General features: G+C 40.1%; 1 protein-coding gene across 6 annotated transcripts in view; it reads left to right on the forward strand.

Annotated features, from left to right (window-relative positions):
* Positions 1-26,639, forward strand: part of Asah2 (N-acylsphingosine amidohydrolase 2) — a 112,135-nt gene that overhangs the window by 68,234 nt on the left and 17,262 nt on the right. For 5 of the 6 annotated variants that reach the window (XM_052713171.1, XM_052713168.1, XM_052713166.1 and 2 more), the window contains 11 exons: positions 2,958-3,078; positions 5,389-5,514; positions 9,281-9,367; positions 11,514-11,618; positions 11,730-11,811; positions 14,062-14,177; positions 15,853-15,947; positions 19,053-19,092; positions 19,791-19,886; positions 23,436-23,531; positions 25,944-26,090. In XM_052713171.1, coding sequence (XP_052569131.1) covers positions 2,958-3,078; positions 5,389-5,514; positions 9,281-9,367; positions 11,514-11,618; positions 11,730-11,811; positions 14,062-14,177; positions 15,853-15,947; positions 19,053-19,092; positions 19,791-19,886; positions 23,436-23,531; positions 25,944-26,090 — 1,111 coding nt within the window. Of the gene's footprint in view, positions 1-2,957; positions 3,079-5,388; positions 5,515-9,280; positions 9,368-11,513; positions 11,619-11,729; positions 11,812-14,061; positions 14,178-15,852; positions 15,948-19,052; positions 19,093-19,790; positions 19,887-23,435; positions 23,532-25,943; positions 26,091-26,639 lie in introns of those variants that run through there. The other variant, XM_052713172.1, reaches the window with a different exon arrangement.

Below are 26,639 nucleotides of genomic sequence, written 5' to 3' on the forward strand. Positions count from 1 at the left end.
GACAGAATTATCCTTACAGACTGATGATTTGTCCAGAAACTTATTGAATTTAGTAAGTTTTGGAACTACTTGAGAGTCTGAGGCAAAAGGATCTCAAGTTATTATTATTATTTTTTAATGAAAAGGAAAAAGCTACACTGAAGTTTAATTTAGAGCCACTAATATGATAATCTCTGTGTAGCTATAATCAGCTTTGATATAAATGGCAATATTCTGCCATTCTGTTTCATTCTTCCATTCTCGTTTGTGTTTGTTCTAACAGAATATTTTGTAGCCAACAGCAGATAGCTTATATTGCATTCATAAACATTTCAGTGTACACCTCTATTCAGCAAAGGCATGGGTTTTAGAAAAATAGGTAACTACAACTCAGTATGGCTAGGTTTTTGGATGTAGTGAATGGTTCAAGAGACACTAAGACAGATAACTAGGGAATGAGGAGTTTATTGGAAAGGTTATCGATGCCATGGACAGATAGAGATGCAGCAACATGGCGGACTTGGAGGATAGGCCAGGGCCCAGCATGGGAGCATCTCTGAAGAGAATCATTGCTTGTGTGCCACAGCATAAAGCCTCCTTCTACAGCTCTCTTGGATTCACAGCCAGGTCTGAACTCAGTCTCTCAGATTCCCTGGCAGGAGGTAGGGAAGGGATGGGGAACAGGATGTGGTCGCCCCTTGATATAAAGTCACTTCAGGGTGAGATGTCCAGCTCAGACTCCCAGACACTGTCCCTGAGGGTATATGTCAGTAACTGAAAAGGGGGGAGCTATGGAGGTAGCAGCTAGATTCTAGCACCACATTCTTGCAGTCATAACAAAAATAATTTATTAAAAGGGTTTAATAGTCAGTCTGTATTGGATAAAGTTTTGAAATTTATGTGTTTGCTTAATTAGTGTGCATGCGTGTGTGTTTGTTTGTAGTTTAGGGCCGTGTACATGCTAAGTAAATGATCTACCACTGAGCTATATTGATATCCCAATTAAGTTTTTTTCCTATCTGTTTTAAGTCAGGATACAAAAACAGTATATGGGCTGTATTTTTGACTATGTGTATTGTTTAATATTTTTACTATGTGACAATTTTGTTTCTGTGCTATTTACTACCTAAATAATTGTAAAGCCAACTACTACTATACAACTATTATTATATACACATATTACATTCTATATACTATTTTACACATACACAGAGAGAGAGAGACAGAGAGACAGAGAGAGACAGAGAGACAGAGACGGAGACAGAGATAGATTTGTGTATATGTGGTGAAAGAGCTGGCCACATTGGCTTGCCCTCTCGTAAAGCATCACTGGGCTTACGCTGTCTGGAGACTTTCAGTTCCTACAGACTCTCCCAGGTCTTTGTAACCCACCCCAGGCCCCATTGTACCAACCAGAACAACTTTCCTTAGGTTGCTGGCCTAGTGCAGCAAGCTTCAAGCCATCATCCCTAACCTACCTCTATCAGGCAATGAGAATGGAGGACTTTAGGTGGATCTCGAAGTCCCGAAACATCCCGAAACTTTGAATAAATGTTTAGTTTTGTGTACTGTTTTCACTTAGGTAGTGATATAAACTAAATGTTTAAATGTTTTCCAGCATAGGATTGAATCCTCAAGAGTTTAAAAACTCTGAAATTAACCTGAGACTCGACGAATTGACATTTCTCTTGACTGGAGAATTTTGGTTCATCTGCTTTTCTGCCTTGCATCCAGCAGACATCTGTATTAGTTAACTTTCCCTATCACTTTGACAAGATGGCCAAAGGGCAGAACTTCAGGAATGATTTAGTTTGCTCACAGTTTGACAGAGTACAGTCCATCGTGTCAAGGAAGTCACAACACAGTGGATAGCAGTGGATAGCTGCGGCCTCAGTTCATGGCAGAGCAGGAGTGGAGGGCTTCAAGTGAGGTGCCTACAGCCCTACATCTGTGAGCTAAGTCCCATATCCAAAGAGTTCTATACTTTCCCAGGACAGTGCTATCAGTTAGGAACTAAGTTTTTAAACACGTGACTCTGGGGGAAAAATTTTTACATTCAAACCACAACAACAGTGTCTTTCACTGGTGTGAAGGTTTGATTTATGAGGGCTTCCAGACAAGCTGTCATAGGACACTTGTCTTCTATGACTTATAGGCCATCATTTTGCTTCTCTGTGTCACCTATGCAGATGGAGGCAAACAGCCTACCAGCATTGTGAAATAAAGTAGCAGGTCTGTAATTAGTTTGTAAATTGTATGGATCTATTGTTTAAACAAGGTACTATTATGCATAAGAATATGCTGAATTATGCATAACATCCTCCCTTAAGCCTTAATGCACTTACTCTGCTATTTCTAGCTCTTTAATGTCCTTCAAATTAATTGCTTGTCATCTGTGGTCTGAAAAGCCTTTGTGCCTCTTTCTTTATATCATTTGTCATATTATATTAAGGCCATTTGTTCACATCTCTGTCTTCTGTAAGATACTGAGAGAAACCTCCATTTATTCCATGCTTGGCATACTGCTAACCCTCAGTGAGTGTCTACTGAATTGGGTTGGGTTGATTTGAATAATTATTATCTTTGTGTCTGTCTTGAAGGACAAAGTCTATGTCTATCCAGTTATTTGGATTATCCTCTGGTAACTGACCTCCCTTGGAACTTGTTAAAAGCTTTTCTGAAGATAATGGTGATGAAATATTCATGAAAATGGAGTTCCGTATTTTTTAAAGTAGATGATCATAATCCTTAGGTACATTATTTGCAATTTTATTTGATCAACAGTAAAGAAATCTGAATGTAGGATGCTTAGAATTGAAGGCACTTTTATGTGCTTCATTGGTGCAGTAGGTAGTGGATCAGCCTCACAAAATACTTTGATTTGCTGGAAAAGACTTCAGCCTTTGAGAGAAGACGTCGCCTTTAGGCCCACACCTTGGGCTCTCCTGATTAACTGAGAGCTCTCTTCTCTTTTCCAGCTGGTTTGCCATCCACCCTGTCAGCATGAACAACAGCAACCACTTTGTAAATAGTGACAATATGGGCTACGCAGCTTACCTGTTTGAGCAAGAGAAGAACAGAGGGTTTCTACCTGGACAGGTGAGAATTAGTGTCACTGAGATCTTCATCTTGATTGACCTCATGAATAGGCTGGAATAGAAAGAATTTACTTGGTCTGGAGAAAGGGCTCAGTTGTTGAGAGTATTTGCTGCTCTTCTAGAGGACAGGGCTTGGTTCCTGGCACCCATATCAGGAGCCTCACAACTACCTACGACTTCAGTTTCAGGAGATCTGACCCCTCTTCTGACCTCTGTGGGAAATTTTCACATGCCTGCATGTCCACACACACACACACACACACACACACACACACACACACACACACACACACACACACGAGATCTCTGTCTATTTATCTATCTTCTCCCAGTATGGAAAGAATATTTCAAATAATAAAGGAATCATTTGTTCTTGGTAGCAGATGTTTCTTGTATTGATGGCTTCATAAATTTACAACCAATTATGTAAGGTCAGCTCTCTACTTTTGTAGTCTGTAATAGTCTTTGATCAAGCTGGTAATATGATTCACTGCGCTGACGCTGACTTTAATTCTTAGTGCTCCAAGAGTACTGTGCACCTTCCTAGTGTAGTAGAACCATGAATGGAGACAGATGACTAGACCTTTTGATTGATTCAGCTTTTCTAAAGAAAACATTCCTTCCAAGGACCTTATTTTTCCAATAAAACCTAAGGGGCTAGGGAGAAGCCTCAGCAGTTAAGAGCACTGGCTGCTTTTCCAGAGGAACCAAGTTCAATTCCCAGAACCCACATGGCAGCTCACAGCTGTCTGTAACTCCAGTTCCAGGGAATCCAACCTCATCTTCTGGCCTCCATAGGCACTAACTAGCATGCACATGGTGCACGAACATACATACAGGCAAAGCACCCATACACATTGAAAAAAAGTCTAAGCCAGAAGAAACCCTAATCCATGACACCTGTGAGCCTGAAACTCATCTCGTAATGAGATCTGAAATCAGGAAGTCAACTGACTTACTACTGGAACCTCTTAAGCTCTGGGTAATTAGTGATACAGACAGACAAGGGAGGAGAGACACTGCTCTGCTTGGCCACTGGATGCAAGCACTTGATGTAGAAGAATAAAGATGATGAGAGGCAAAGGCCATGGTGGAGAATGAAGGATCCATTATATAGATAGTGACCTCATATTTAAAACAGTCTGATCTTTTAGCTCCTTTTTAGACAAAACTCTATTTTTCTCTTTTTTAGCTTGCACTGATTTTTTGCCTTATTTTTCTCCTTCTTTCCTCCATGCTCCCATCCCTTCCTCCCTCCCTTTCTTTCTTCCTCCCATTCATCCCTTCCCCTCACCTTTTTTTTTTTTCTGTTTTTGAGAAGGCCTTGCTATGTAGTCTAGGCTAACCTTGCATTTTGACCTTCCATCTTTAGCCTCCCAACTTCCAGGATTCCAAGTGTGTACTAGCATGCAATTTGGGGAAGAGGTTCTCCTTTATACGTAAAAAGGCCATCAATCCATGTCTTTCTCTAGAAAAACTGGAGATGTTTATTGGGAAATGGTGGATGAGGTGGGTCCAGACTGATGCCTGGTCTGTCTCTAATCTGGTTGAGGAAAGGAGGGGCTCACAGGGGACCAGCCTAGGTAGTGACTGTCAAGGGCAAGTAGACTTGTGGGCTTCAGGCAAAGCACCAGACACTAGATGGATGGCTCCACACTTTGTCACTTAATGCACTTTGCATTTCTTGTCAAATTGTTTGGTTAGAGGGAAGTATGTTTTTGAGGGACTCCTTTGAAAACTTTTGTTGATAATTGGATTACTTTCAGTAATAATAATATTGACCACAACATGAGCCTTTTCAGAAAATAAAAAAGTTCAGAAAAGAAAATAAATAAAATAAAATAAAAAATAAATACAATAAAATAAATTTTGTTCAGAAAAAAAATAAAAAGTTCTCAGAATATTGTTTATCTTTTTCTGTCTGTACATGAATTTGTTTGAGGGCTGGGGAGATAGTTCAGTTAGTAAAATGCTTCCTGTAGCTGAGTTAAATATCCAGCATTCAAGCCAAAATTTGGACATGCTTGTAATCTCAGTTTTGGAGAGGCAATGATGGGTAGATCCCCGGAGCTCACTGGCCAGCCAGCATTGCCTAATTAGCGAATGGCCAGTTTGTGAGAGATTGTGCCTCACAAACAGACAACAACTGGACGAGGAGAGGCTTCTGAGGAATAATACCTGAGTTTGACCTCTGCACTTATCCACACGTGTGTTCGTACAGGAGTTTATGAGTGGACTGACTCTTGGTGTTTTTAATGGAAGTCATTATTAAAGAAAAAGATAGAAGCTAATGGTGCATTTATTTTGGCAGGGGCCATTTGTAGCAGGCTTCGCTTCATCAAATCTCGGAGATGTGTCCCCAAACATTTTTGGTCCGCATTGTGCCAACACGGGAGAGTCTTGCGACAATGAAAAAAGCACCTGTCCCGTCGGCGGGGTAGGTAGGAAGGGCACACTCACTTCGTGCTTGAATATTCATCAATAATATACAAATGTGTTGTTTCCAAGTACACACTGGCCTGCTGGTCTCTACTCTCCACTCTCCCCTGAAGCATTTGCCCAACTTCTCTGAGTTTTACGTCGGTTATCCCAGTTTTCCATTGTGATGTCAAACGCAGAGGGTGTGTCTTCTTCCTTTCACCTGCGCAGCTTAAAACATTTTACCTTGTAATATTTGAGTTTTCAAATTTGTACCCCAAACTACCTGTATGGCATTTCTTACAGATTGTAAACCTGAGGTTTTTTTTTTTTCCTTTTAATAGATTTTCTTTTTTTCTCTTTAAAATTCAAAATTGGTCTTCCTATAAAACATCAAATAACACGGATGCACACAGTAGTAAAAACTGAAAGTCCTTACGTGTAGTGATTGAATGTGACTGTCCCCTCAGGTTCATATGTTTGAATGTTTGGTCCCTAGTTGGTGGAACTATGTGGGAAGGATTAGTGGGTGTGGCTCTGGAGGTTTGTCACTGGGGTGGGCCTTGAGATTTCAAATGACTCATGCCATTTCCTGATTTTCCCTCTGCTCCTGTTTGTGGATTAAGATGTGAGTTCCCAACTGCTGTTCCAGCCACCTACCTTTGTGCTCTCACTCCACCACCATAACTCTTACATAAACTGTGAATCCAATCAAACTCCTTTCTAAGTTGCCTTGGTCATGGTGTTCTACCACAGCAATAGGAGAGTAACCAAGACACCAGGTGCCACTTGCTTCTCTAGCCTCAGTGAGATTGTTATTCAAACACTCTTCTTCCTCTGTTTGTGCAGGCATTCATAAACAGTTTTTATGATTTATTTATGGATTCTAGGGCATAAGTTTTCCACATAATTTCCTTTAGAAATTGTTCCATATCTACATCTATGTGGCAAGCTTGAAGGTTAGCCATTAAGATTATTTTATCATTTATTTATTTACCTGTTTTCCTAGAGTTCATTTCAGTCTGTTTCAGCTCTCACACAGCAGCGGGCGCTGGCATCCTGGTTCTTATTCTTTGTGAAGTACCCGCTTTGTGCTGTCACTTTTGTTACACTGTGTTTTTGCCCTCCAGCCTACTCAGTGAGCAATGTGGATTAATAGTTATATTGTATGTATGTCATTTTTTTTAGCTGCAAATTTCTTTTTCTTCATTTGTGTATTTGTCACACAATTAATTTGCCATACATTTTAAGATTACTTATTAAAGTCCACAATTCATAAATGAAATGGTTAAATAAATTATACTCACCTGCAATAGACTATTATGCAGTAATTTATCAAATGTTGGAATACTGGATAATGTGGGGAAAGCTTATACAATGTGGAGTAATAAATTTGGATTCAATATTACATATTCATTATAATACCAATTTTTCAAAATGAATGTTATAGTAAAATAAAGGATGACACATCTTTAGTTGTTATTGACTTTTCTGTTGATGTTGCTCTGGCTAGCTTTCATTTTCCTGTTGTATTTTCATGTTTTCCTACAATGAGCATACTTTACTTTTATAATTAGAAAAATCACAAGAAGACTCATTCTTCCTTAATTCTGTTGCTTTCTGATTATGTTTTTTTTGGCTTCCCTCATTCCAAGCAATCTCGTAGACAGCATTTGCTCTCTGTATCATCACACACACTGGCACAATGACATATATACGGGACTGCACTTCCATACACTTCTGTGATGTGTTTCCTTATTTCCAACAAATATGTTCTAAGCCATACCTAAAGTAACATTCTTATGCTCAATTCTAAGTACCATTATTTAGATAACCCATTCTTTATCTCTGTGTTTTGCTTTTCTCCTCTCTTCTTTTTCTTCCTGTAAGCATGCTTGATCACTGACCTCGTACACATCTGCACAGGTACAGGAGTCCCGACTCATGACATACTTTAAAATTTTCCGTTAAAGAGAGAACACATCTAATGAATGCTACTCATGTCCTGTCTGCCCTCTCAGTGGCTTTTCCACCCACCTACATGTAAGCGACTACTGTCCCAACCTTCATTTAAGTCAAACATATTACTCTCGGATTTCTTGATGGTATAATATGCAAAGAGCTTGCTCTAGGTTAAATTTCATTTTATTATTCATGAAATTGAACATGTTCTCATGTTGAGTGTCCATTTACACACACACACACACACACACACACACACACACACACATACATACACACACATGAGAGAGAGAATATGAATTACCTCTTACATCTGTAATCCATGATATATGCATTATGATGCTTTTTATTCCAAATAAGAGAAATGCCAACTCAGCATGGATAAATCAAGGGGTATTAATAAGGACATTCTCCTCCTTTTATTTTTCGAATTTAGATGCAATACTTGGATAAGTTTATATTACAGTAATTTGTTAATCTGCATAATGATGCTAGGATAATATGCACACCCACCTCTTCAAGCATAGTTTTTGTATGTTTGGAATTTTGTAACTTTCTTATTATTTTAAAAACATTGATGTCAACAGTTGTTGCCCTGCTGTGCTACAGAAACCCAGCACGAATTCTGTCTAGCATTGTTTTGCTGCCCTCACCTAACTTTTCTCTGTCTATTTCCTCTCTGCCCTTCCCAGTCCCATTCTTTCATGAGATCAACTTTTCAGCTTTCAGAAGTGAGTGAGAGTATGTGGTGTTTGCTTTTGTGTGTCTGGGTCATTTCACCGAACAGAAGACTTCCAGTTCCATGCATATTGTTGCAAATGAAGGGATTCCACCCCTTTTTATAGTCAAGAAGCATTCTATTGTGTATGCACACCAGTTGTCTGTTGATGGACACTGTGGTTGATGTTAGCTGTTATGAATAGTGTTAGAGCAAGCAAAGATGTGTAAAAAATGAGTATAATGAGTTCATCTCCTTTACATAGGTAAAAGCAGTATGCTCTTCCCTATGGAAAATCTTCAAGTCCTTAATACATTAATTCTTAAAATATTTGTCATGAATAGTACAAAAGTTCCTTAGTCTGTCAATTCTCTATCAGCCTTATTTATATTGTCTCTCCTATATAGATCTTTAAAATGTTTAAGGTGTCAATTTTTCTAAGCCTATTTTTTATTGCTTCAAATATTTTTTATTTCTCAGACTGTAACATTTATTCATTCGTACTTTCTTTCCCTATGTTCTTTGTGACATTCACCATATTTAAGTTTTTAGTCAATCTTGAGCTTTTCTGATCTAGGAGACTGGATGTAGAGCTGGAGTTGTTCATTTTCTTCCCAGGAGTAAGGCTAATTGTTCTAATGTAATCTAAATGAGTCTCTGTGTAAGACAGTCAGAGTGAGAGTCCCAGGCAAGCATGAAGAAGTAAAGAGGCAGTGACAGAGGGTAAGGCCTGTCTTCCAGTCGCAACTCAGAGTCCCAGGCAAGCATGAGAAAGTAAAGAGGCTGTGACAGAGGGTAAGGCCTGCCTTCCAGTCACAGCTCAGAGTCAGCTCCTGTGTAACATACATCAAATTTCTCAACCAAGCCAAAACTCTGCTTCCTAATTTCAAAAGGAGTGACTGGAATAGATGCATTCTGAAAACATTCTCTGCTCCAAAGGCATGCATGATTATGTTTACCCTAGCCTGTAGATTGAGAAAATGTTTCAAGAGTAAAGCTAGAATTGGCTTAGCAAGCGTATTTGGTTAGATTCCGTTGTAATTTTCCAGTTCTTAAAGCCATCACTCATCACACTAAAGGATCCTATTGTCTCATTTTGCTCCAGCCTAGCATGTGCATGGCCAGCGGACCTGGGAAAGATATGATTGACAGCACACAAATTATAGGACGGGTCATCTACCAGAGAGCCAAGGTAGGTGCGAGCCCAGTGCTTTCCATCTCTGCTTTGTGTTGTTTTTTAAAACCCACAGGCATCATTTAATAGGAAGTCCATAATTGCGAGGAATGCCACAAGGGCTCAGGCTGGCCAGGAAGTCTGAAAGACTTGGGTTTGTGAGGTTGCCCTTGGGAGCCATGCAGAACTCTGTCTCATCCGGTCAGACTTCCTAGTGCATTTAAAACTAAGCAGGCAGGAAAACATTCTATTTTAGGATGTTAGAAAGCCTGAGTGTGCAGCTCCAACTGAGGAGACAGATATATTGTAAAGTATTCAGTTAATGTGGCCTCACACAGGACCAGTCTGATGTAGGTTCTCAGAAATCTCTCAAGTCATTGCCTGGCTAAAGGTACCTGACCTCTTCTGAACTTAGCCTTCAGTGACCAAGCTGAGCTGAACATCTCTGGCACCATGAATTCCTATTTATTTGTATGCTTCTTTGAAAAGACAAAGGTCACATCGCTTTTCTCCTTGTGCTGAAGGCAGAATCTGGTTTGCAGTGGGATTACTTTGAATGACTCCACCTCCCTTCTGCTCCGAAAATTTTTGGTTCGTGTGTCTGATGGATGGATGTATAGACGTGTGCTTTTATGTGTGAGGGTGCAGGCACATGTGTGCAGGTGTACACATGAATGTGGAGACCCAGGGTTGAGGTTGGAAATCTTGCTTAATTTCTCTCCACCTTGCTATTTGAGGGGGGGGGGGGCGTCTCTCATTGAACTTGGAACTTACTAAATGGTTAGACTGACTGGTCAGCCAGCCCCAGGGACCCTTCTGTCTCTGTCTCCCTAGTACTTGGGTTCTAGAAGTGTGCCTCTCTACTCTACTGGGGTTCTAGAAGATGCCTCTCTACCCTGCTGGCATTCTAGAAGTGTGCCTCTCTACCCTCATATTTGTATGGCAGACACATTATGGCAGAGTCATCTCCCCAGTGATGTGCTAGATTTTGACTTCTATGCTGTCCCCATTTGGTATCTGCTTCTACAGAGTCCATTTCTGAGGGGAAATGATAAAGAGAAATGGCTTCTAACTGATATGTCCATGATAGTGTTAAATCCCCTTGTTTTCATGGCTTACTCATACTTTGTGTGTGTGTGTGTGTGTGTGTGTGTGTGTGTGTGTGTGTGTGTGTGTGTATGCACGTGCACACGTACACATCTACACCTGCCTACTTGTGTTTAAATAGATAATTCCTTCTGAGTTCTAGAATGTTTCAGAAGCAGGTAAAAAGAACAAAAATGCCTCTCAAAAATAGCAGACATAAAATCTATAACCACAGGCAGAATAATTGCTGTAGTTTCTTTTTATTTACTGTGGTATTATCAGTGGATGATTCTAAGTTAACAGATTCTTTTTAGAGTGTGCCTGTGACACACTTTGGTGTTAGAAATTTTGTTTCTGTCCTTGGTCTGCGAGCAGAGAGATTCTGGATTCTCTTCACAGCAAGGCACAGCTTCCCTGGTTATCAGGGGAAGCAGGCTAGTGTTGAGACCCCAGTTGCCTATCTTAAAAGGCCACACACAGCTGTCGTGGAGTGGCCTGGGCCACTGAAGTAGGATTTTCCTGTATTGTACGACACAGATGCAGAAGCACAAATGTCTCCAAAAGTATTAAACTTACATTTCCCATATGCTTGGCAAAAATCACTTGATTTTATTAAAAAAAAAAACAAAAAAACAAAAACCAAAAACACCCTCCAAAACCAAGAATGCCAAAGACTAGCTGATGTGTGATGGACACAGTGTCTTTGATCCACTACCGGCTCCTGTCCTTAGAAAACTTGGGAATCCTTTATACTAAGGGCACTTTATACTAAGTCTGCCCGCTGGCAGCCTGACATTCCAGCAAGTGTGAAGTTGGAGCTTTATGTCATTCATGGTCTGTTTCATGTTAAGTTCTTATTTGGGATGAATAGACACAGGTCGACATTCCTGGAGGTTTCAGGTTCTGGGAAGCACTGGGATTGATGAGAGAACTATGGGGTAGGGCTGGTGGTGAGGTTATTTTCAAGCAGTGAGTAGAAGAAAGGTGTCTCTGTGCAGAAGATGCTAGGCGTCTGTGTTAGTGTTTGTTTCTCTTCAGCTCTTTCCCTCGGGATGGTGAGCCTATGTGGGTTTTCTAGGAGCTGCATGACTCTGCCTCCCAGGAAGTGACTGGACCAGTGTTTGCAGCTCACCAGTGGGTGAACATGACAGATGTGACCGTCCTGCTCAATGACACACATGCAGTGAGTATGACGGAGGACGCTGACCTTGTTGCATGGGCAGAGCACACAGCCCATTGTTACTTACTGCTGAACTTGCGTTTCTCTGTTTTTGTTTTATGATGCTTTCTTCAGGTGAAGACATGTAAACCCGCCCTGGGCTACAGTTTTGCGGCAGGCACAATTGACGGAGCTTCGGGCCTCAATATTACACAGGGTGAGATGGAGGAGGATGGAATGCGTGCTTCCAGGTTCGGGGGCCTCGGGCTTCTGTTTCCTAATGAAGCTTAACTGTGGTCAGTGTGTTTATGATTCCCATTTCTAACTCAGGAGGCTTCAGGCTGGCCAAGCTTGAGTGTGACATCTCAGATTCTCCAGGGATAGGTGTCCCTTGTCCCTTAGATTTGTTAATTCAAATACAAGCAGAAACAAATTCTCTTGGCATTTCAGTATATTGATGAACCTTGGTAATGCATTTAGTGTGTGTGTGTGTGTGTGTGTGTGTGTGTGTGTGTGTGTGTGTGTGTATGTCTATATGCATATTAGTGTGCATGTACACATTAGTGTGTGTGTGTCTGCACAGTGTGTGTTTGTAGAGATTAGAGGTGTTGAACCTCAGGTTCCTTTCACTCATTGCTAGAGACAGGGTCTCTCATAGGATTGGAAATTGCCATGTGGACAGGCTGGCTAGCCCTCCAGCTTTTAGAGACCCACCTATTTCTACCTCCTAGTCCCCCATTGCTGAGATTGCAACTGTGTACCAGTGCACCTGCCTTTTTATATGGGTTCTGGGGATCCGAATTCATATCTTTACACGTTGAAAGCACGAACTTTACTCACGGAGCCATCTCCCTGACTCCAGGCTAGCCACTGCTTTAAGCAGTCAGGATTTCTTTGTAATGGCAGTGTGCAAAGAGTATAATGAAGAAAGAGAAAAAAGAAACTGTGAAAATGAGAGAAAATGTTTCCTATAGTATATCTGATATGGGGATTGTATGTAAAATATTCTTTAGAAAACCTCTTAGAACTCAATAATAACAGTTATCTATTGAGAAATAATTGACAAGCCATATAAGTCAGCCATTTAAAGTACATTTGATGGTTTTTAATATGTTGGCAGACATACAACCTTCCCAAAGTCAACTTTCAAATTTCCAACACTCCAGCAGAAAATCTGAATATGCTAGCTGTCACATCTCCTCTGCCACTGCATAAGCAACCAATAATCCTCCTATCTCTGCGTTTTGCTACCTTAGATATTTCATATGAATGGGAACACACAACATCTGGATTTTTGTTGCATCTTTTATATAGCAGTGTGCTGTTAAGGTACATGGAGGTATAGATGTGGAAACACTCCATTGCCTTTTATGGCTGAATTAATTCATGGTATCATTATACCAGATGTTATTTTCCAATTGCTCAGTTGATGGATCTTGGGGTTGTTCCACTTTTTTGTACATTATGAATAATGATGCATATGTACAAGTGTTTGTGTGGGCCTGTGTTTGCAGTTTTCTTCTTGGGTGTGTATCCAGAAGAGAGCTTGCTGGTCATAGGCTAACTGTGTCTTAACATCTGAAGTCCTATTACATGAGTTCCAAAATGGCTGCGTTGTTTAACGGCTGTGTCAGCAATGTGTCTGTTTAGTTTTTCCACATCTTGGTCAATATTTATTATCTGGCATGCTAATTGTAGCCAGCATGTATGTGAAATGATGTCTCCTTGTGGTTTAGATTTGCATCTGCTTGATAATGTCAAATGTCTTTTTGTGTTTATTGGCCATCATTTATATTTTTTGAGAGCTATTTATTCATATACTTTTCTTAAGTTTGGGGTTTTGACTGTAACTATTGAATTATGAGGCTTTCTAAAACAGGTTTTTGTATACAAATCCCTCTTTAGATAAATTATTTGAAAAAAATGTCCCTCATTTGATAGGTTGTCTTTTCAATTTCTTGATTACATTCTTTGAGACACAAATGTCGAGATTAGTTTCCTTTTTGTGACTAGTGGCTTGCCATCACACCCATTCACCATTCATCATGAAGGCTTACTCTGTAATTCTAAAAGTTTTACTATTTTAGCCCACACGCCAGACAGCTGGTATTACATTTTGAAGTTATCATTGTTAATTTTTAAAATTAAAAAAAAGTGATGCAGTTCACAAATATGTGGATTGTATAAAATTGTCTTTATTTATGACATAAATGAGCAAGGTTAATATAAATAAAACTGAGAATATCACACAAAATGTATTCTATTATTCTTTTATAATAAAGGGCTATTATACTTTGTGACATGTAGAAAACACTTCCCCTTCTATTGTTCAGATAGTCAAAGCCATTGAATAACAACCTTAACAAAATACCTGAAATGTCTAAAATGATGTGTGCAATACTATCCAAATTATGACATCCTCAAGGGACAGTCCAAGGGATCTTATTAATCATAATAATTCTAATAGGGACAACTGAAGGGGATATATTTTGGGACACTATTCGGGACCAGCTCTTGGGCAGACCATCTGAAGAAATCATAGAATGCCATAAACCTAAACCAATCCTACTTCATACTGGAGAGGTAAGGCATTGATTGTCATAATGGAGTCAGAATATTATACTTTGTAGTTTCTGAGCTATAATAAATGGTCAATGTCTACTGACGTGGAAGATCTTATTTAGACACTTATGTAATTTTTTATTATTGTTACATGTTTACTATTATTGCATGTGTGTATGATATGTGTGTGCGAATGTTTGTCTGTGCACTTGGTTCTCTTTTTTGCACCTTCACATGGGTCCGGGGATCAAACTCAGCCTTGTGTGGCTAGCACTTTATCTGCAGAGTCTTCCCAGTCAGCCACACCCCACAGAAATGTTTAATATTAAAAGTTTGAGTGCTAAATCCAACTCAAAAGAATTGCTACTATTAAATATACCAAGTTACTTAATTATTAAGAAAAAAAGAGAGGATTGGAACATGGAAAAGGAAGTCTAGCACTTATGTTATTCATGTTATTCAGGTTCCAGGGAGGCAGGTTATGAAGAGTTCTTCATAGAGGAAAGCATCAAGGTCATAGAGGGAAATGCTCAAGTGTCAATTCTCTCATGTTAGGCAGCATTATTGATTTACTTGATTATTTATACATGTACTTATTTATTTTACTTTGTATGTATAGGTTGCATACATGTGTGTGTGGAGACAGTGGTAACCTCAGATGTTATTCCTCTGGACTACACACCTTATATTTTGAGACATGGTCTCTCACTGGGACCTGGGGCTCACCAATTAGGCTATACTGGCTGGCCAGCATGCCCCAGGAATCCTCCTGTCTCTTCTTTCCAGTGCTCAGATTACAAGCACATGCTACACCACATTGCCTGTTTTTTAATGTGAGTGCTGCAGATCCAACTCAATTCCTGCTGCTTATTTGGTAACATCATTAATTACAGTAGGTTTTTTTGTTGTTGTTGCCTTTTTGAGACAGGGTTTCTCTGTGTAGCTCTGGCTGTCCGAGAACACACTCTGTAGTCCAGGCTGGCCTCAGACTCAGAGATCCACCTGCCTCTGTCTCTCAAGTGCTGGGATTAAAGGCGTGAACCATCACTGCCCAGATAAAGCAATTTTCTTTTAACACTACTTCAGAACATATTTTTTTTTGCATTTGTAATGTTAAAAAGTCATCCCATTGTTCATAGAAGCATGATTTTTGAAGTGTAAGTTTTTAAAAAGTAGGCTTTCCCAGTAGTACCCTATTAAAATCCTTAGGGTAAGAGAGAGAGGGGAGGAAGGGATGGAGAGATAGCTTCCATTAATCAGAATATGGAAAAGGACAGATGCTCATCAAGGACGCTTGGAAGATAAAGCCAGACTTGCAAGTTCTAAACTTAAAGCACAACTAGGGTGAAAGCATAAATGATTGCATTAAATTATTACAAATGGTATTGTATATCCATTGAGGAGACAGTCATTTACCCTGCACATAATGATGAGTCCACCAAAGCTCCTTCAAATGCTATTTCACCCTGAACTTACCAACGGAGCTTGAATTTGAGATTCATATGCTAGAGCTAGGACATAAACATGCACACGATGTGTTTAATGTCACATCATGGTCAGAAATGAATCCTGTGATGTGGTGAAAAACAAAACTAGCTTCAAACATTGAAATTATTTAATTAAGGAACTTATGTGACTGTTGACGATAGAAAGGGTAATTTATATCTAACGTAATTTTCTTGTTTTGGGGTCCCAGCTGACAAAACCTCATCCTTGGCACCCAGATATAGTTGATGTTCAGATTGTTACTCTTGGGTCACTGGCCATCGCTGCTATCCCTGGGGAGTTTACGTAAGTTCTTTATAAAAAGTTTCATAATAAAAAATATGTATTTCTGTTGGGATTAATTCTTTTTAGAATCATTTATTTATCTGTTGTGTGTTTGTGGGAGGGGCATGTAGGCCATGACATACCTGTGGAAGTCAGAGGACAGGTTGCATGAGTCAGTTTTCTCCCTTCACCATTTTAGTTCTGGAGACAGAAATCGGGTTATTGAGATTGGTGGTAAGCACCTTTGCCTACTGAGGCATCTCGATGGCCCTGGGATTGATTCTTCGGGGAAGATAGTTCTCTGCTGATCTCTTGGTAGCTTGTTATACTGTGTTTGGCAACAGTGACAAATAACTTTTCCTCATTTGGTGGGGCCTCTGAAGATAAATATGTCTATGCTTACTTATTACCTGTGAAAAAGATGGGGAAAAATTCACAAACTTGGCATTCCAAAGGTAAAATGTGCAGTGAAGTGTGTGAGCACAGAGACTTGAAATGAGAGTAAAGGACTTGAAAGCACCAGTTTAGATCTTGAGAAGACTGAAGAATGATGTAAGCCTCAGTCTTTTACAATCTTTCCAATCTCCATAATGGGAAGTTTGTTGAAACAGTCCTTGAATTTTCTTTTTTCCTCTTTCAAGAATTCATTCAATTCTTACATCCTACACAACACATGCTATCATTCTCCATTATTGCCACCATTCCCCATCATTGCCATCATTCCCCATCATTGCCATCATTCCCCATCATCATTGCCATCATTCCCCATCATTGCCATCATTCCCCATCATTGCTCATTCCCCATCATTGCCATCATTCCCCATCATCATTGCCATCATTCCCAATCATTGCCATCATTCCCCTTCATTGCCATCATTCCCAATCATTGCCATCATTCCCCATCATTGCCATCATTCCCCATCATTGCCATCATTCCCCATCATCATTGCTATCATTCCCCATCATCATTGCCATCATTCTCCATCATTGCTATCATTCCCCATCATTGCCATCATTCCCCATCATTGCTATCATTCCCCATCATCATTGCCATCATTCCCCATCATCATTGCCATCATTCCCCATCATCATTGCCATCATTCCCCATCATTGCCATCATTCCCCATCATCATTGCCATCATTCCCCATCATTGCCATCATTCCCCATCATTGCTCATTCCCCATGATTGCCATCATTCCCCATCATCATTGCCATCATTCCCCATCATTGCCATCATTCCCCATCATCATTGCCATCATTCCCAATCATTGCCATCATTCCCCATCATTGCCATCATTCCCCATCATTGCTATCATTCCCCATCATCATTGCTATCATTCCCCATCATCATTGCCATCATTCTCCATCATTGCTATCATTCCCCATCATTGCCATCATTCCCCATCATTGCTATCATTCCCCATCATCATTGCCATCATTCCCCATCATCATTGCCATCATTCCCAATCATTGCCATCATTCCCCATCATTGCCATCATTCCCCATCATTGCTATCATTCCCCATCATCATTGCCATCATTCCCCATCATCATTGCCATCATTCCCAATCATTGCCATCATTCCCCATCATTGCTATCATTCCCCATCATCATTGCTATCATTCCCCATCATCATTGCCATCATTCTCCATCATTGCTATCATTCCCCATCATTGCCATCATTCCCCATCATTGCCATCATTCCCCATCATTGCCATCATTCCCTCAGATTATTTTAGACCTCCATTTGTGTTCCTCCATTATTCCTCTGTAGTCCATTCTCAATACAACAGTCAATCGCATTCAATGTGGTCCTTAACCTTCCTGATGCTGTGACCCTTTAATACAATTGCTCATGTTGTGGTGGCCCCCAACCATAAAATTATTTTCTTTCATATTTCATATTTACTTCATAACTGCTAATGTTATGAATCATAATGTAAATATTTTTGGAGACAGAGGTTGTGATCCACGGGTTGAGAACCACTGCTTTAAAATGTGAATTCAACACACCATTTCTCTGTTCAAAACCTCTCAATCCTTTCCCGTCTTATTCCAGGTATTCCCTCAGATCATTCCGATTTCCTTCAAGTTCCCACACAATCTGAATCTCAGCAAGCTCCCTGGTGTGGTATCTTTTGACTTTCCTTCTATCTCGTCCTGCTTCAGCCATCCTGCATCATTGTCAAGGTTTTCTGTATAGACAGAACTACAAATGCACTTGCTAGGTCCACTAAGAATATTATGGATTCAGGGACTTTGAATTTATCGTTCTTTCTGTATGAAACACATTCTCTTCAGTTAGTTTCACTGCCAACTCTTTTAGCATTTTTTAATCCTCTGCTCAAATCTCTAATAGAGATGCAAATTCTATTCACATTACATAAAATCATCTTTATCAACAATGACCAACCCTGTCAATCTCACATCAGCACTGGCGCCAGCATCAGCACCAGTACTACCACCATGACTCCCACTACTCCCTTTCACCCTTACTCTGCTTTATTAGTCTCTGCTTATCTTCATCTCACTTTCTCACTTATTTGGTGGTCACCTTCCATCCTTGGAGTGTAAGTTCCATTCCACTAAACCGTTAGCATGTGAGAGTGGGCCTGGTAGGCGGCAGATATTCAAGAGTATATTGAAGGATTAAATATAGAAATGAAAGGACAGGTTCTTTGTAGGTGGGGCCAGGCATCAGACTTTCTCTCTGCCACAGCTCTTATTCATGTAGGATGCAACTAACCCTTTATGTTGAACCCATGAATAGAAAATGATGTTGTCATTTTTTGTGGCATCAGAGGTGGAGCCCTGGGCCTTGTACCTGTCAGGAAAATACTCCACCATCGATCCACACCCCAATCCTTGATGGTCTTCTTCTCTCAGTGTTGTTCATTGATTTCATTTTCCTCGTTGGTCCAATTGTGTTTAGGAGTTGCTTTGAAGCTAGGCCAGCCAAGGGAAAAAGCTAAGCTCTTTTTTTTTAAACACTCTTGACTCCCTACATATTTACTGCTATGGGTTAGCTAGGCTAAAATTTGTTGGCATTTACTAAAAGCCTTTCTGAATAGTTCCCATACATTCCAAATGGGAGGATGTTTACATAATTCTGTTCTCTTGCCTCAGAACTATGTCAGGACGAAGATTTCGAGAGGCAGTTAAAAAAGTAAGTTAAGTATGAAATACAATGCCTGCACATTTGTACCTGAAGAGGAAGAAATTCCCTATTGAATTAGTCTTTCCTAAAATGACTAAAGTTTACACTTCTTGAAAGTAGTGGTTAGAGATAAATATGAAATGTCAGCAAGGGAGTTATAACCGGATTAAAGTATTTTATTGGCCTTTACATTTAAACAACTAAAAATTGATAATGCTTGTATGACATAAACAGTAAACTATATCTAGAAGTTGCTTAGAACCACATGAATGGTCTAAATAAAACCATCACATTAGGGGAATTTTGTTTTTTCCCTGTATTTTCTTCAGATTCAGGATGTATTGAGAATAGTTGCAAAATGATAGATTAATAAATGTCTTGTCTTGTTAGTTAGGTCTAATAACATCTGTTTGAATTATGTAATATAAACTCAATATAGTTTTGAGGTAATCACTTTTTTAATAATAAGAGTCTGTTCTTGCTGATGTGATTATTAAGATTTTTTCATAGAGCCATTGATTTGCCCAACTGTAATGGGGATTAGGTCTAATTTCCAAAGTACTCTTTGACATGTCTACCTTTGGTGGTTTTGGTCATTGGGAAGATTTTTCTTAAGAGATGCAACTTCTGTTAACAACTCATAGCAATGTGCACCTTAAGCAGAGCTCGGACTTAAGAGGTGTAAGTCTTTCCTTTTTCCCTCCTAGGAATTTGAATCTTATGGGATGAAGAATATGACTGTTGTTATTTCGGGTCTATGCAATGTTTACACACATTACATCACCACATATGAAGAATACCAGGTAAAGTCAAAAGTTCTCATGGCTTTTTCATTACACTTTCTTTCTGGACTTCTTCAGCCATGTTTCTGAGAGGTGACTTGGTTTTAGGTGGGAATTCTAAGAGAATAAGTTGGTGACTACAATACTTCTTTTTTCTATATAGTTCTGAAAGTAGCCCAGGTACTTTTTAAAAAGCACAATAATTAGTTAAATATAATAATAGCCTAGAGTCCCACAATTAAGATTATGAATAGATCTTCTGGCATATGATGGAGCATAGAGCCATCTCATAGCAAATATTTAGTGATATAAGAATTCTAATCTGTCCTGCTGCCCTCTGTTGACATTGCTGAGGATTCTAGCTTCTAGAAATCTTATTTGTATTAGTCAGCTTCCCACCATTATAGCTGTCTGAGACAAAGCTTATAAAGAGAAAGGGCTAATGTTGGCTTGCAGTTTTTAGAGGCTTCAGTCCATAACATTAGTATTATTGGTAATAATAATAGTATTATTGGGTAAATAGTATTATTAGGTAAAAGTTCTTAATTGGGGTTAGAAACAGTTGAAAAAAATTATTTTTTTTTTTGCTATTTAGTGTTCCCTTCAACAAACGACAGTAGTTTCATTATTCATTCTTTGTGTCTTTCTCATCTTGATCCCATTCATATCTCCATCCCTTTGTATCTGCCCTCTGCCCTTGCAACTCCCCCCCAAAAGTAAAATGAAATAAAATTTAAGAGAAAAGACAAAAGAGAAAAAAAGAAAAATTTCATCCTGGAAGCTGTAGTGTGTCACTTTGAGTCACACACTTTAATCCATGTATCTTTACTTTCAAGTGTTCATTGCAAAGAGTCATTAGTTTGGTTTGAGGACTCTGGTTTCTACCACACTATAGATGCTGGGCCCTCACCAAGACTCCTCTATCCTGTTATTGTCCTGTGTCATGGAGATCCTGTAGCTTTCGATCTGCAGGACCTGCTCCTTCATGTGCTCCAGTAGATCATAGATGAGGTGGATATTGGGGTGGGTCAACTCATAGCCCTGGTTCTGGGCCTGGATTTTTGCTGGGTTGGTCAGCCTGCCAGTTCTTCCACGTCCTCACCACCAGGGTGAGCTCTCAAGCATTGCCCTGACTATGCAGGGCATAGTTCACCCTATGCGGCAAGGAGCAAGGGGTAAGGACAGTTCTCTTGCTTTCATGCTCTCAGGGCTGGCTCACCCATACCTATACCACCAAGGCCAGCTCTACTGTGTTGCCCAGGTGAGGTATGGGGGTTATTTTCCTGAGTGTTGCTGCTGGTGAGGTACAGGGATAGCTTTTCCACTCTTATGACCTCTGGGACAGCTCTCCCAACTGCCACAGGTGTCAGAGCGAGGAGGGGGCATCTTTCCTTCACCATCACCACCACCTTGCAGACAAAGGAGCTAACCTCCCATCCCCCTTACCAGCTGCAGGACTCAGGAAAGCAGGCCCCCACCTTGCCTGGGTAGCATAGGGCTTAGTCTGCTGACTGGGGCGCAGGCGAGCTGACCCTGAGAATGTGAGTTTGAGAGATCTGGCCCCTGGTGATGTAAGTGTAGGTGAGCCAGCCCTGAGGGCATGAAAGCAGGAGAACCGGCCCCACCCCTTGCTCCTTGTTGCATAGTGTGAACTAACTGGGGCAACACTTGAGAGCTCACCCTGGTGGTGAGGATGGAGGAAAGCCAGTGGGCTGACCAACCTTACAACTACTCACCCCCAACCCCACTTTGTCACACAGTTCTTACAGATCCGGAAATATCTTTGATTCCTTTTCTTATGTGAAAATTACAGGAACTACTAGGTCTACCTTCATCATATTATCTGATAGGGTAAAAGAGAAGTACATGTTATTATTTGGTAAAATTGGTTACTGTAAGCTGATAAAGGCATTCCAGTCTAATTTGTTTTTTAAATTTTTTTTCTAATTTGTCTCAAGTATTTTGTTTTATGCACTCAGAACCATTATTCTAACATGTGTTCCACAATAAACTTCCAAAGAAGTCCGTGGCTCAAGCAAAGTTGGGAATCCCTGCTAGCCTGTTTCCTTGTCTAGGATTACGTTTTTGCGAAGTTTACTCTTGACTCATTTCATTGACTTGTAAGATAGATATTTTGATAGTCATTCTCCAGAGACACGATAATAAAAAGACGCCACTTCTTCCCTGATGTACCATTAGAGATAGAGGAGAAAGTAGATGAAGATGGGAACTGGGGGCTGAAGAGACAGCTCCGTAGTTAGGAGCACTTAAGGGTGGAATACCCAGGTTTGGTTCCTAGCACCAACATGGATGCTTACAAGCACCATGTAACTCCAGTTCTAGGTGATCTAATGCCCTCTTTTACTGACTTCCTCAAGCTCTTACATGCATGTGGTGCACATGTGTGCATGCACACACACACAGACACAGACACACACGGTGACCAATGAACTAACTAAATATTTAAAACAAAAGATGAAGACCAGCAGACATTTGTCTGAGTTATTGACAACACATTTGAGTCAGTAAGCAAATAAAAAATTAGGAATGTCTTCTATATAGAGCAGGCATGTGCACAAAAGTCCAGAGAGTAGACATCGCCCATTAATTAGCTATAATTAACTGAGTCTGTAGAGTGTGATGGTGGTGATGGTGAGGTGAGGGCTAGAGTGGGAGGCAGGTGAGTAGAGGGAAGAGTTCTTTGTGCAGTATAGTGGAGTATTGACTTTGAAAAGAAGGCTTTGGAGAGAGTTCTTTGATTCATCCTGTGATACCCTTAGGAATGTCGTTGGGACGGCAGGATGGGCATATGTGGAGACAGAATTGATTACACCCTAAAGTTAAGGTCTGGGTGAGAGATGAAGGTGTGCAGAGAGGTAGGGCTGGGTGGAAAGGAAAACAGAACACCTTGAGAAAGTTTTAAGACACAATCTGCTGAATGTGGGGCGAGGGAGAAAGAGGGGGTCTAAGATGACTGCCAACTGATCACTATAGATACCGGAAGGGTGGCACACAGAACACTTCGGGAAAAGCTGCTGTTTCCAGGGTGATGAGGACCCTGTGCACTGATGGCCCTGAGGTTCCTGTATGGTCATCCAAGTCGGGGAGCTCATAATGAGATGCTGAGATGCATTTGGCTCTATTTCATAGCTCTGGGGTGAGGTAGAAGTCCTTCCACAGAGGAGACCGTTAGCAGCCAACTTATCTGGAAGTTATTCTACTCTCATTTTCTTTCCTGATGTTCAGCCTGGGGAGATCACTAATATTGCAAGAACTTACAACAGACACGGGCATGAGAGGTGGGAGCCTGTAACATCTTTCAGAGTAAAAGAAATGGTGGCCTAAATGGCATAAGCAGAAAGAACCCACTGCCTTTACAAGGATCAGACTCAGCCATTCACTTTGGCTGGTTAGTGGGAAATGCTCACATTCTGTTTTCACAAAAATCTCTGAGTGTTTGCTGGTATTGAATTATGTGAGTGGTCCGGACATCACTTTGCTGAAAATGCTATGCTTCTATGAATGGACTGATGTATACAAAACTGTCTGTACTTCTCACTTTTCCTGCAGGCTCAGAGGTATGAGGCAGCATCTACAATTTATGGACCACACACTCTGTCTGCATACATCCAGCTCTTCAGAGACCTTGCTAAGGCAATTGCTACGGTAATCAAATCAAGTGTGTGTGTGTGTGTGTGTGTGTGTGTGTGTGTGTGTGTGTGTGTGTGTGTGTTTGTCTTCAGGAGAAAGAGACACAGAATCAAGAAAGCTTAGATACATGTTATTTAACAAATTTTATATTATATGCAGTTTTCCTTAGGAAAGAAAACTGGAACACTTGGTATCACTAAGAAAATAATTCAAAGTTTACTGACAGCAAAACTCAAGTTTAATTACTACCATTTAGTGGTGGCAGTCTTTCATATCTATCTATCTATCTATCTATCTATCTATCTATCTATCTAATCATATAAATATGAAAATATCCTTTGAAATATGGAGATATTATTTTTCTCCATGTTTTTAGATGGCAAACATTTCTGGAAGGTAGTAAGTGGCCATCTGTACTATAACTACAGCCAGCATTCACTTTCCAGATTTTCTCCTGCCAGTCAGAGAGTTGAGTGGACCACACAGTTACAGAATGTTTGAGATGCTCATTTTCTTCATTATAACATCTCTGAAATTGAGGTACATCTTCCAATCAGAGGAATCTTACCCTTATAACTAGTAGCATTTTAAATTTCTTGGTGGTTCAAAGTAGTATAAATTCTTGTGATGAATGGAGGCTTAGGTTTGTTGAACTCTAGTATTGCCTTGGCAAGTACATATGTGTTTGTGAAATGTGTACACTTGATTTAAAGTTCCTTAGCATGGAAAAGTCCCTCGAGGATACACTTATTTATAAAGCTGCAGTTGTGGTACAGATAATTAGTTGACAAGTGAAACAAAGACCTTAAAGTAATAAACAGATCTGTATATAATACATGTAAGCTTTATAATTGTAAGTATATTACTTGCCCCATAATAGCCTTATAATAGTAAAAGCTGTGAAGTTGAGGCATAGTAAGTACAATAAACCCTTTAAGGAAAGAGTGTGGATGTACTGGATTGAAACAGATGAGACCTACATGCTGTAGACCAACAATGACAATTTCATACACCTCTGCCTTGAGCTGCCTATTGTATTTGAAATTTTAATACAATCTGGGGACTTGAACATACTTTGCTTACTCAATTTTTTAAATCATAGTGTCCCTCTGTGTTTTAGACTTAGTCCTTTGTTTATTTAGTGAACACTTGGTTCTTGGTCTACATTATGGTCACTTGTTTTAAGACTAACGATGTGATCTTGAAATACAACTGAGTGTATTTAATCCTGTCTTCTTGTTTGCAGAGTAAGAGTGATAATGCATCCCCCCACACCATGTGCTGCCATAAAAACTAATAATCCAATGTAAGGGCTAAAGAACATTAAAGATACATCAAGGGCTATTGAACAATGAGATAATTATTTCTGATTCTCCCATTAAAGTTGGTGAATTTTGTGGAAAACATTATATCAGTCAGGATACAGGCTAATCTTAAATTTTAAATAAAGATATATTTATTATATTATTTAGCAGAGATTTGGGACCAGGAGAGACTCTTAGTGGTGACTTTGGGCAAAAGATTACCCACAGTTTGAACCAAGCATATTGTTACTTGCCTGTAATCCTGGCACTCAGGCTACTAGGGTAGATGAATCGTGAGTTCAGGACAGCCTGGGCTATGGAGCAAGTTCTAGGTAAGCCCAAGTTGCATTGATAAGACCACTTTAAAAAAAAAACACTACCAACTAACCTACCAAACAACCAAACAACCTATCAACCAACCAAAGTAACATCTTAGAAGCAGAGAAATAGCTCATGCTTGCAAGCATGATGATCCAAGGTCGATCTTCAGCACCTGAACAGAAAAGCTGGGCACTGCACTGTGTGCTTATAATCCCAGTACTGGTCAGATAGAGACAGGAGGATCCCCTAGGCTTGCTTACAAGCTATTTAGCTAAATTAATGAGAGACACTTGTCACAACAATCGAGGTAGGTGGTACCTGAATAGGAATGACATTTGGTGTTGACCTCTGACATACATGCACATACATGCCAGAACATATATAAACACATTCATCAGACTCAATACTGAAAATTTTAAGCATAATTACAGTATCCTCCATGAAGTTATAATGTGTGATACATACCTACCCTGAGCCACACAGTGAAAAGTAATGGCTGCCCAGAATCTAACTATTATAGTATGCTTCCATGTGTGCTTTCTGATCTCTGAATTATACCAGCCAGTCAAGCAAAGCAATTACCTTCAACAAAAACTTTTAACAAAAAACTAATGAACATTTAGGCTCTCATTTTAGCAAGGGTGCTTCACATTTGGCTAAATATTGTTAGCTTTTTGGAGTGCCTGTGTGTAGATGTGTGTGAACCTCCTTTAATGAGGACATTTCTTAGGATGTGAATGCGGGTAGGGAATCTCACTTAATGTCCATTGTGCATTTCTTTAACAAATGCTCTCTGTTTCAGGACACAGTAGCCAACATGAGCAGCGGCCCGGAGCCTCCATTCTTCACAAACCTGATAGCTACACTTATCCCTAATATTGCGGATAGACCACCAATAGGCAGACAATTTGGAGAAGTCCTGCAGCCAGCAAAACCTGAATACAGAGTGGTAAGACTCACAGGAACATTTCCAAGTGTTTAGGAATTTGCTTCTGGAGGTGAAAGGAAAGATGTCGCTTGACATCACCACCTGCCTCTAGTGGTACCACATTGTTGCTTCAGCAATGATGATGTTGACAGTACCACAGGCTAGCTTCAACAATGATGATGTTGACAGTACCACAGGCTAGCTTCAACAATGATGATGTTGACAGTACCACAGGCTAGCTTCAGCAGTAATGATGTTGACAGTACCACAGGCTAGCTTCAACAATGATGATGTTGACAGTACCACAGGCTAGCTTCAACAATGATGATGTTGACAGTACCACAGGCTGGCTTCAGCAATGATGATGTTGACAGTACCACAGGCTAGCTTCAGCAGTAATGATGTTGACAGTACCACAGGCTAGCTTCAGCAATGGTGATGTTGACATCTATTTCCATCTCTACAGAGGTTCTGCAAAAGCAAGAGGAATGGGAAACACTGGTTTCCCACCCTCCCCCCCCGCAGTTAACTACAGAAAAAACTGAATTTCTAAAATGCAAATGATTCTTT

This window comes from Peromyscus californicus, unplaced genomic scaffold (assembly GCF_007827085.1).
Source record: "Peromyscus californicus insignis strain IS unplaced genomic scaffold, ASM782708v3 Scaffold_4__1_contigs__length_199733344, whole genome shotgun sequence".
Lineage (NCBI taxonomy): Eukaryota > Metazoa > Chordata > Mammalia > Rodentia > Cricetidae > Peromyscus > Peromyscus californicus.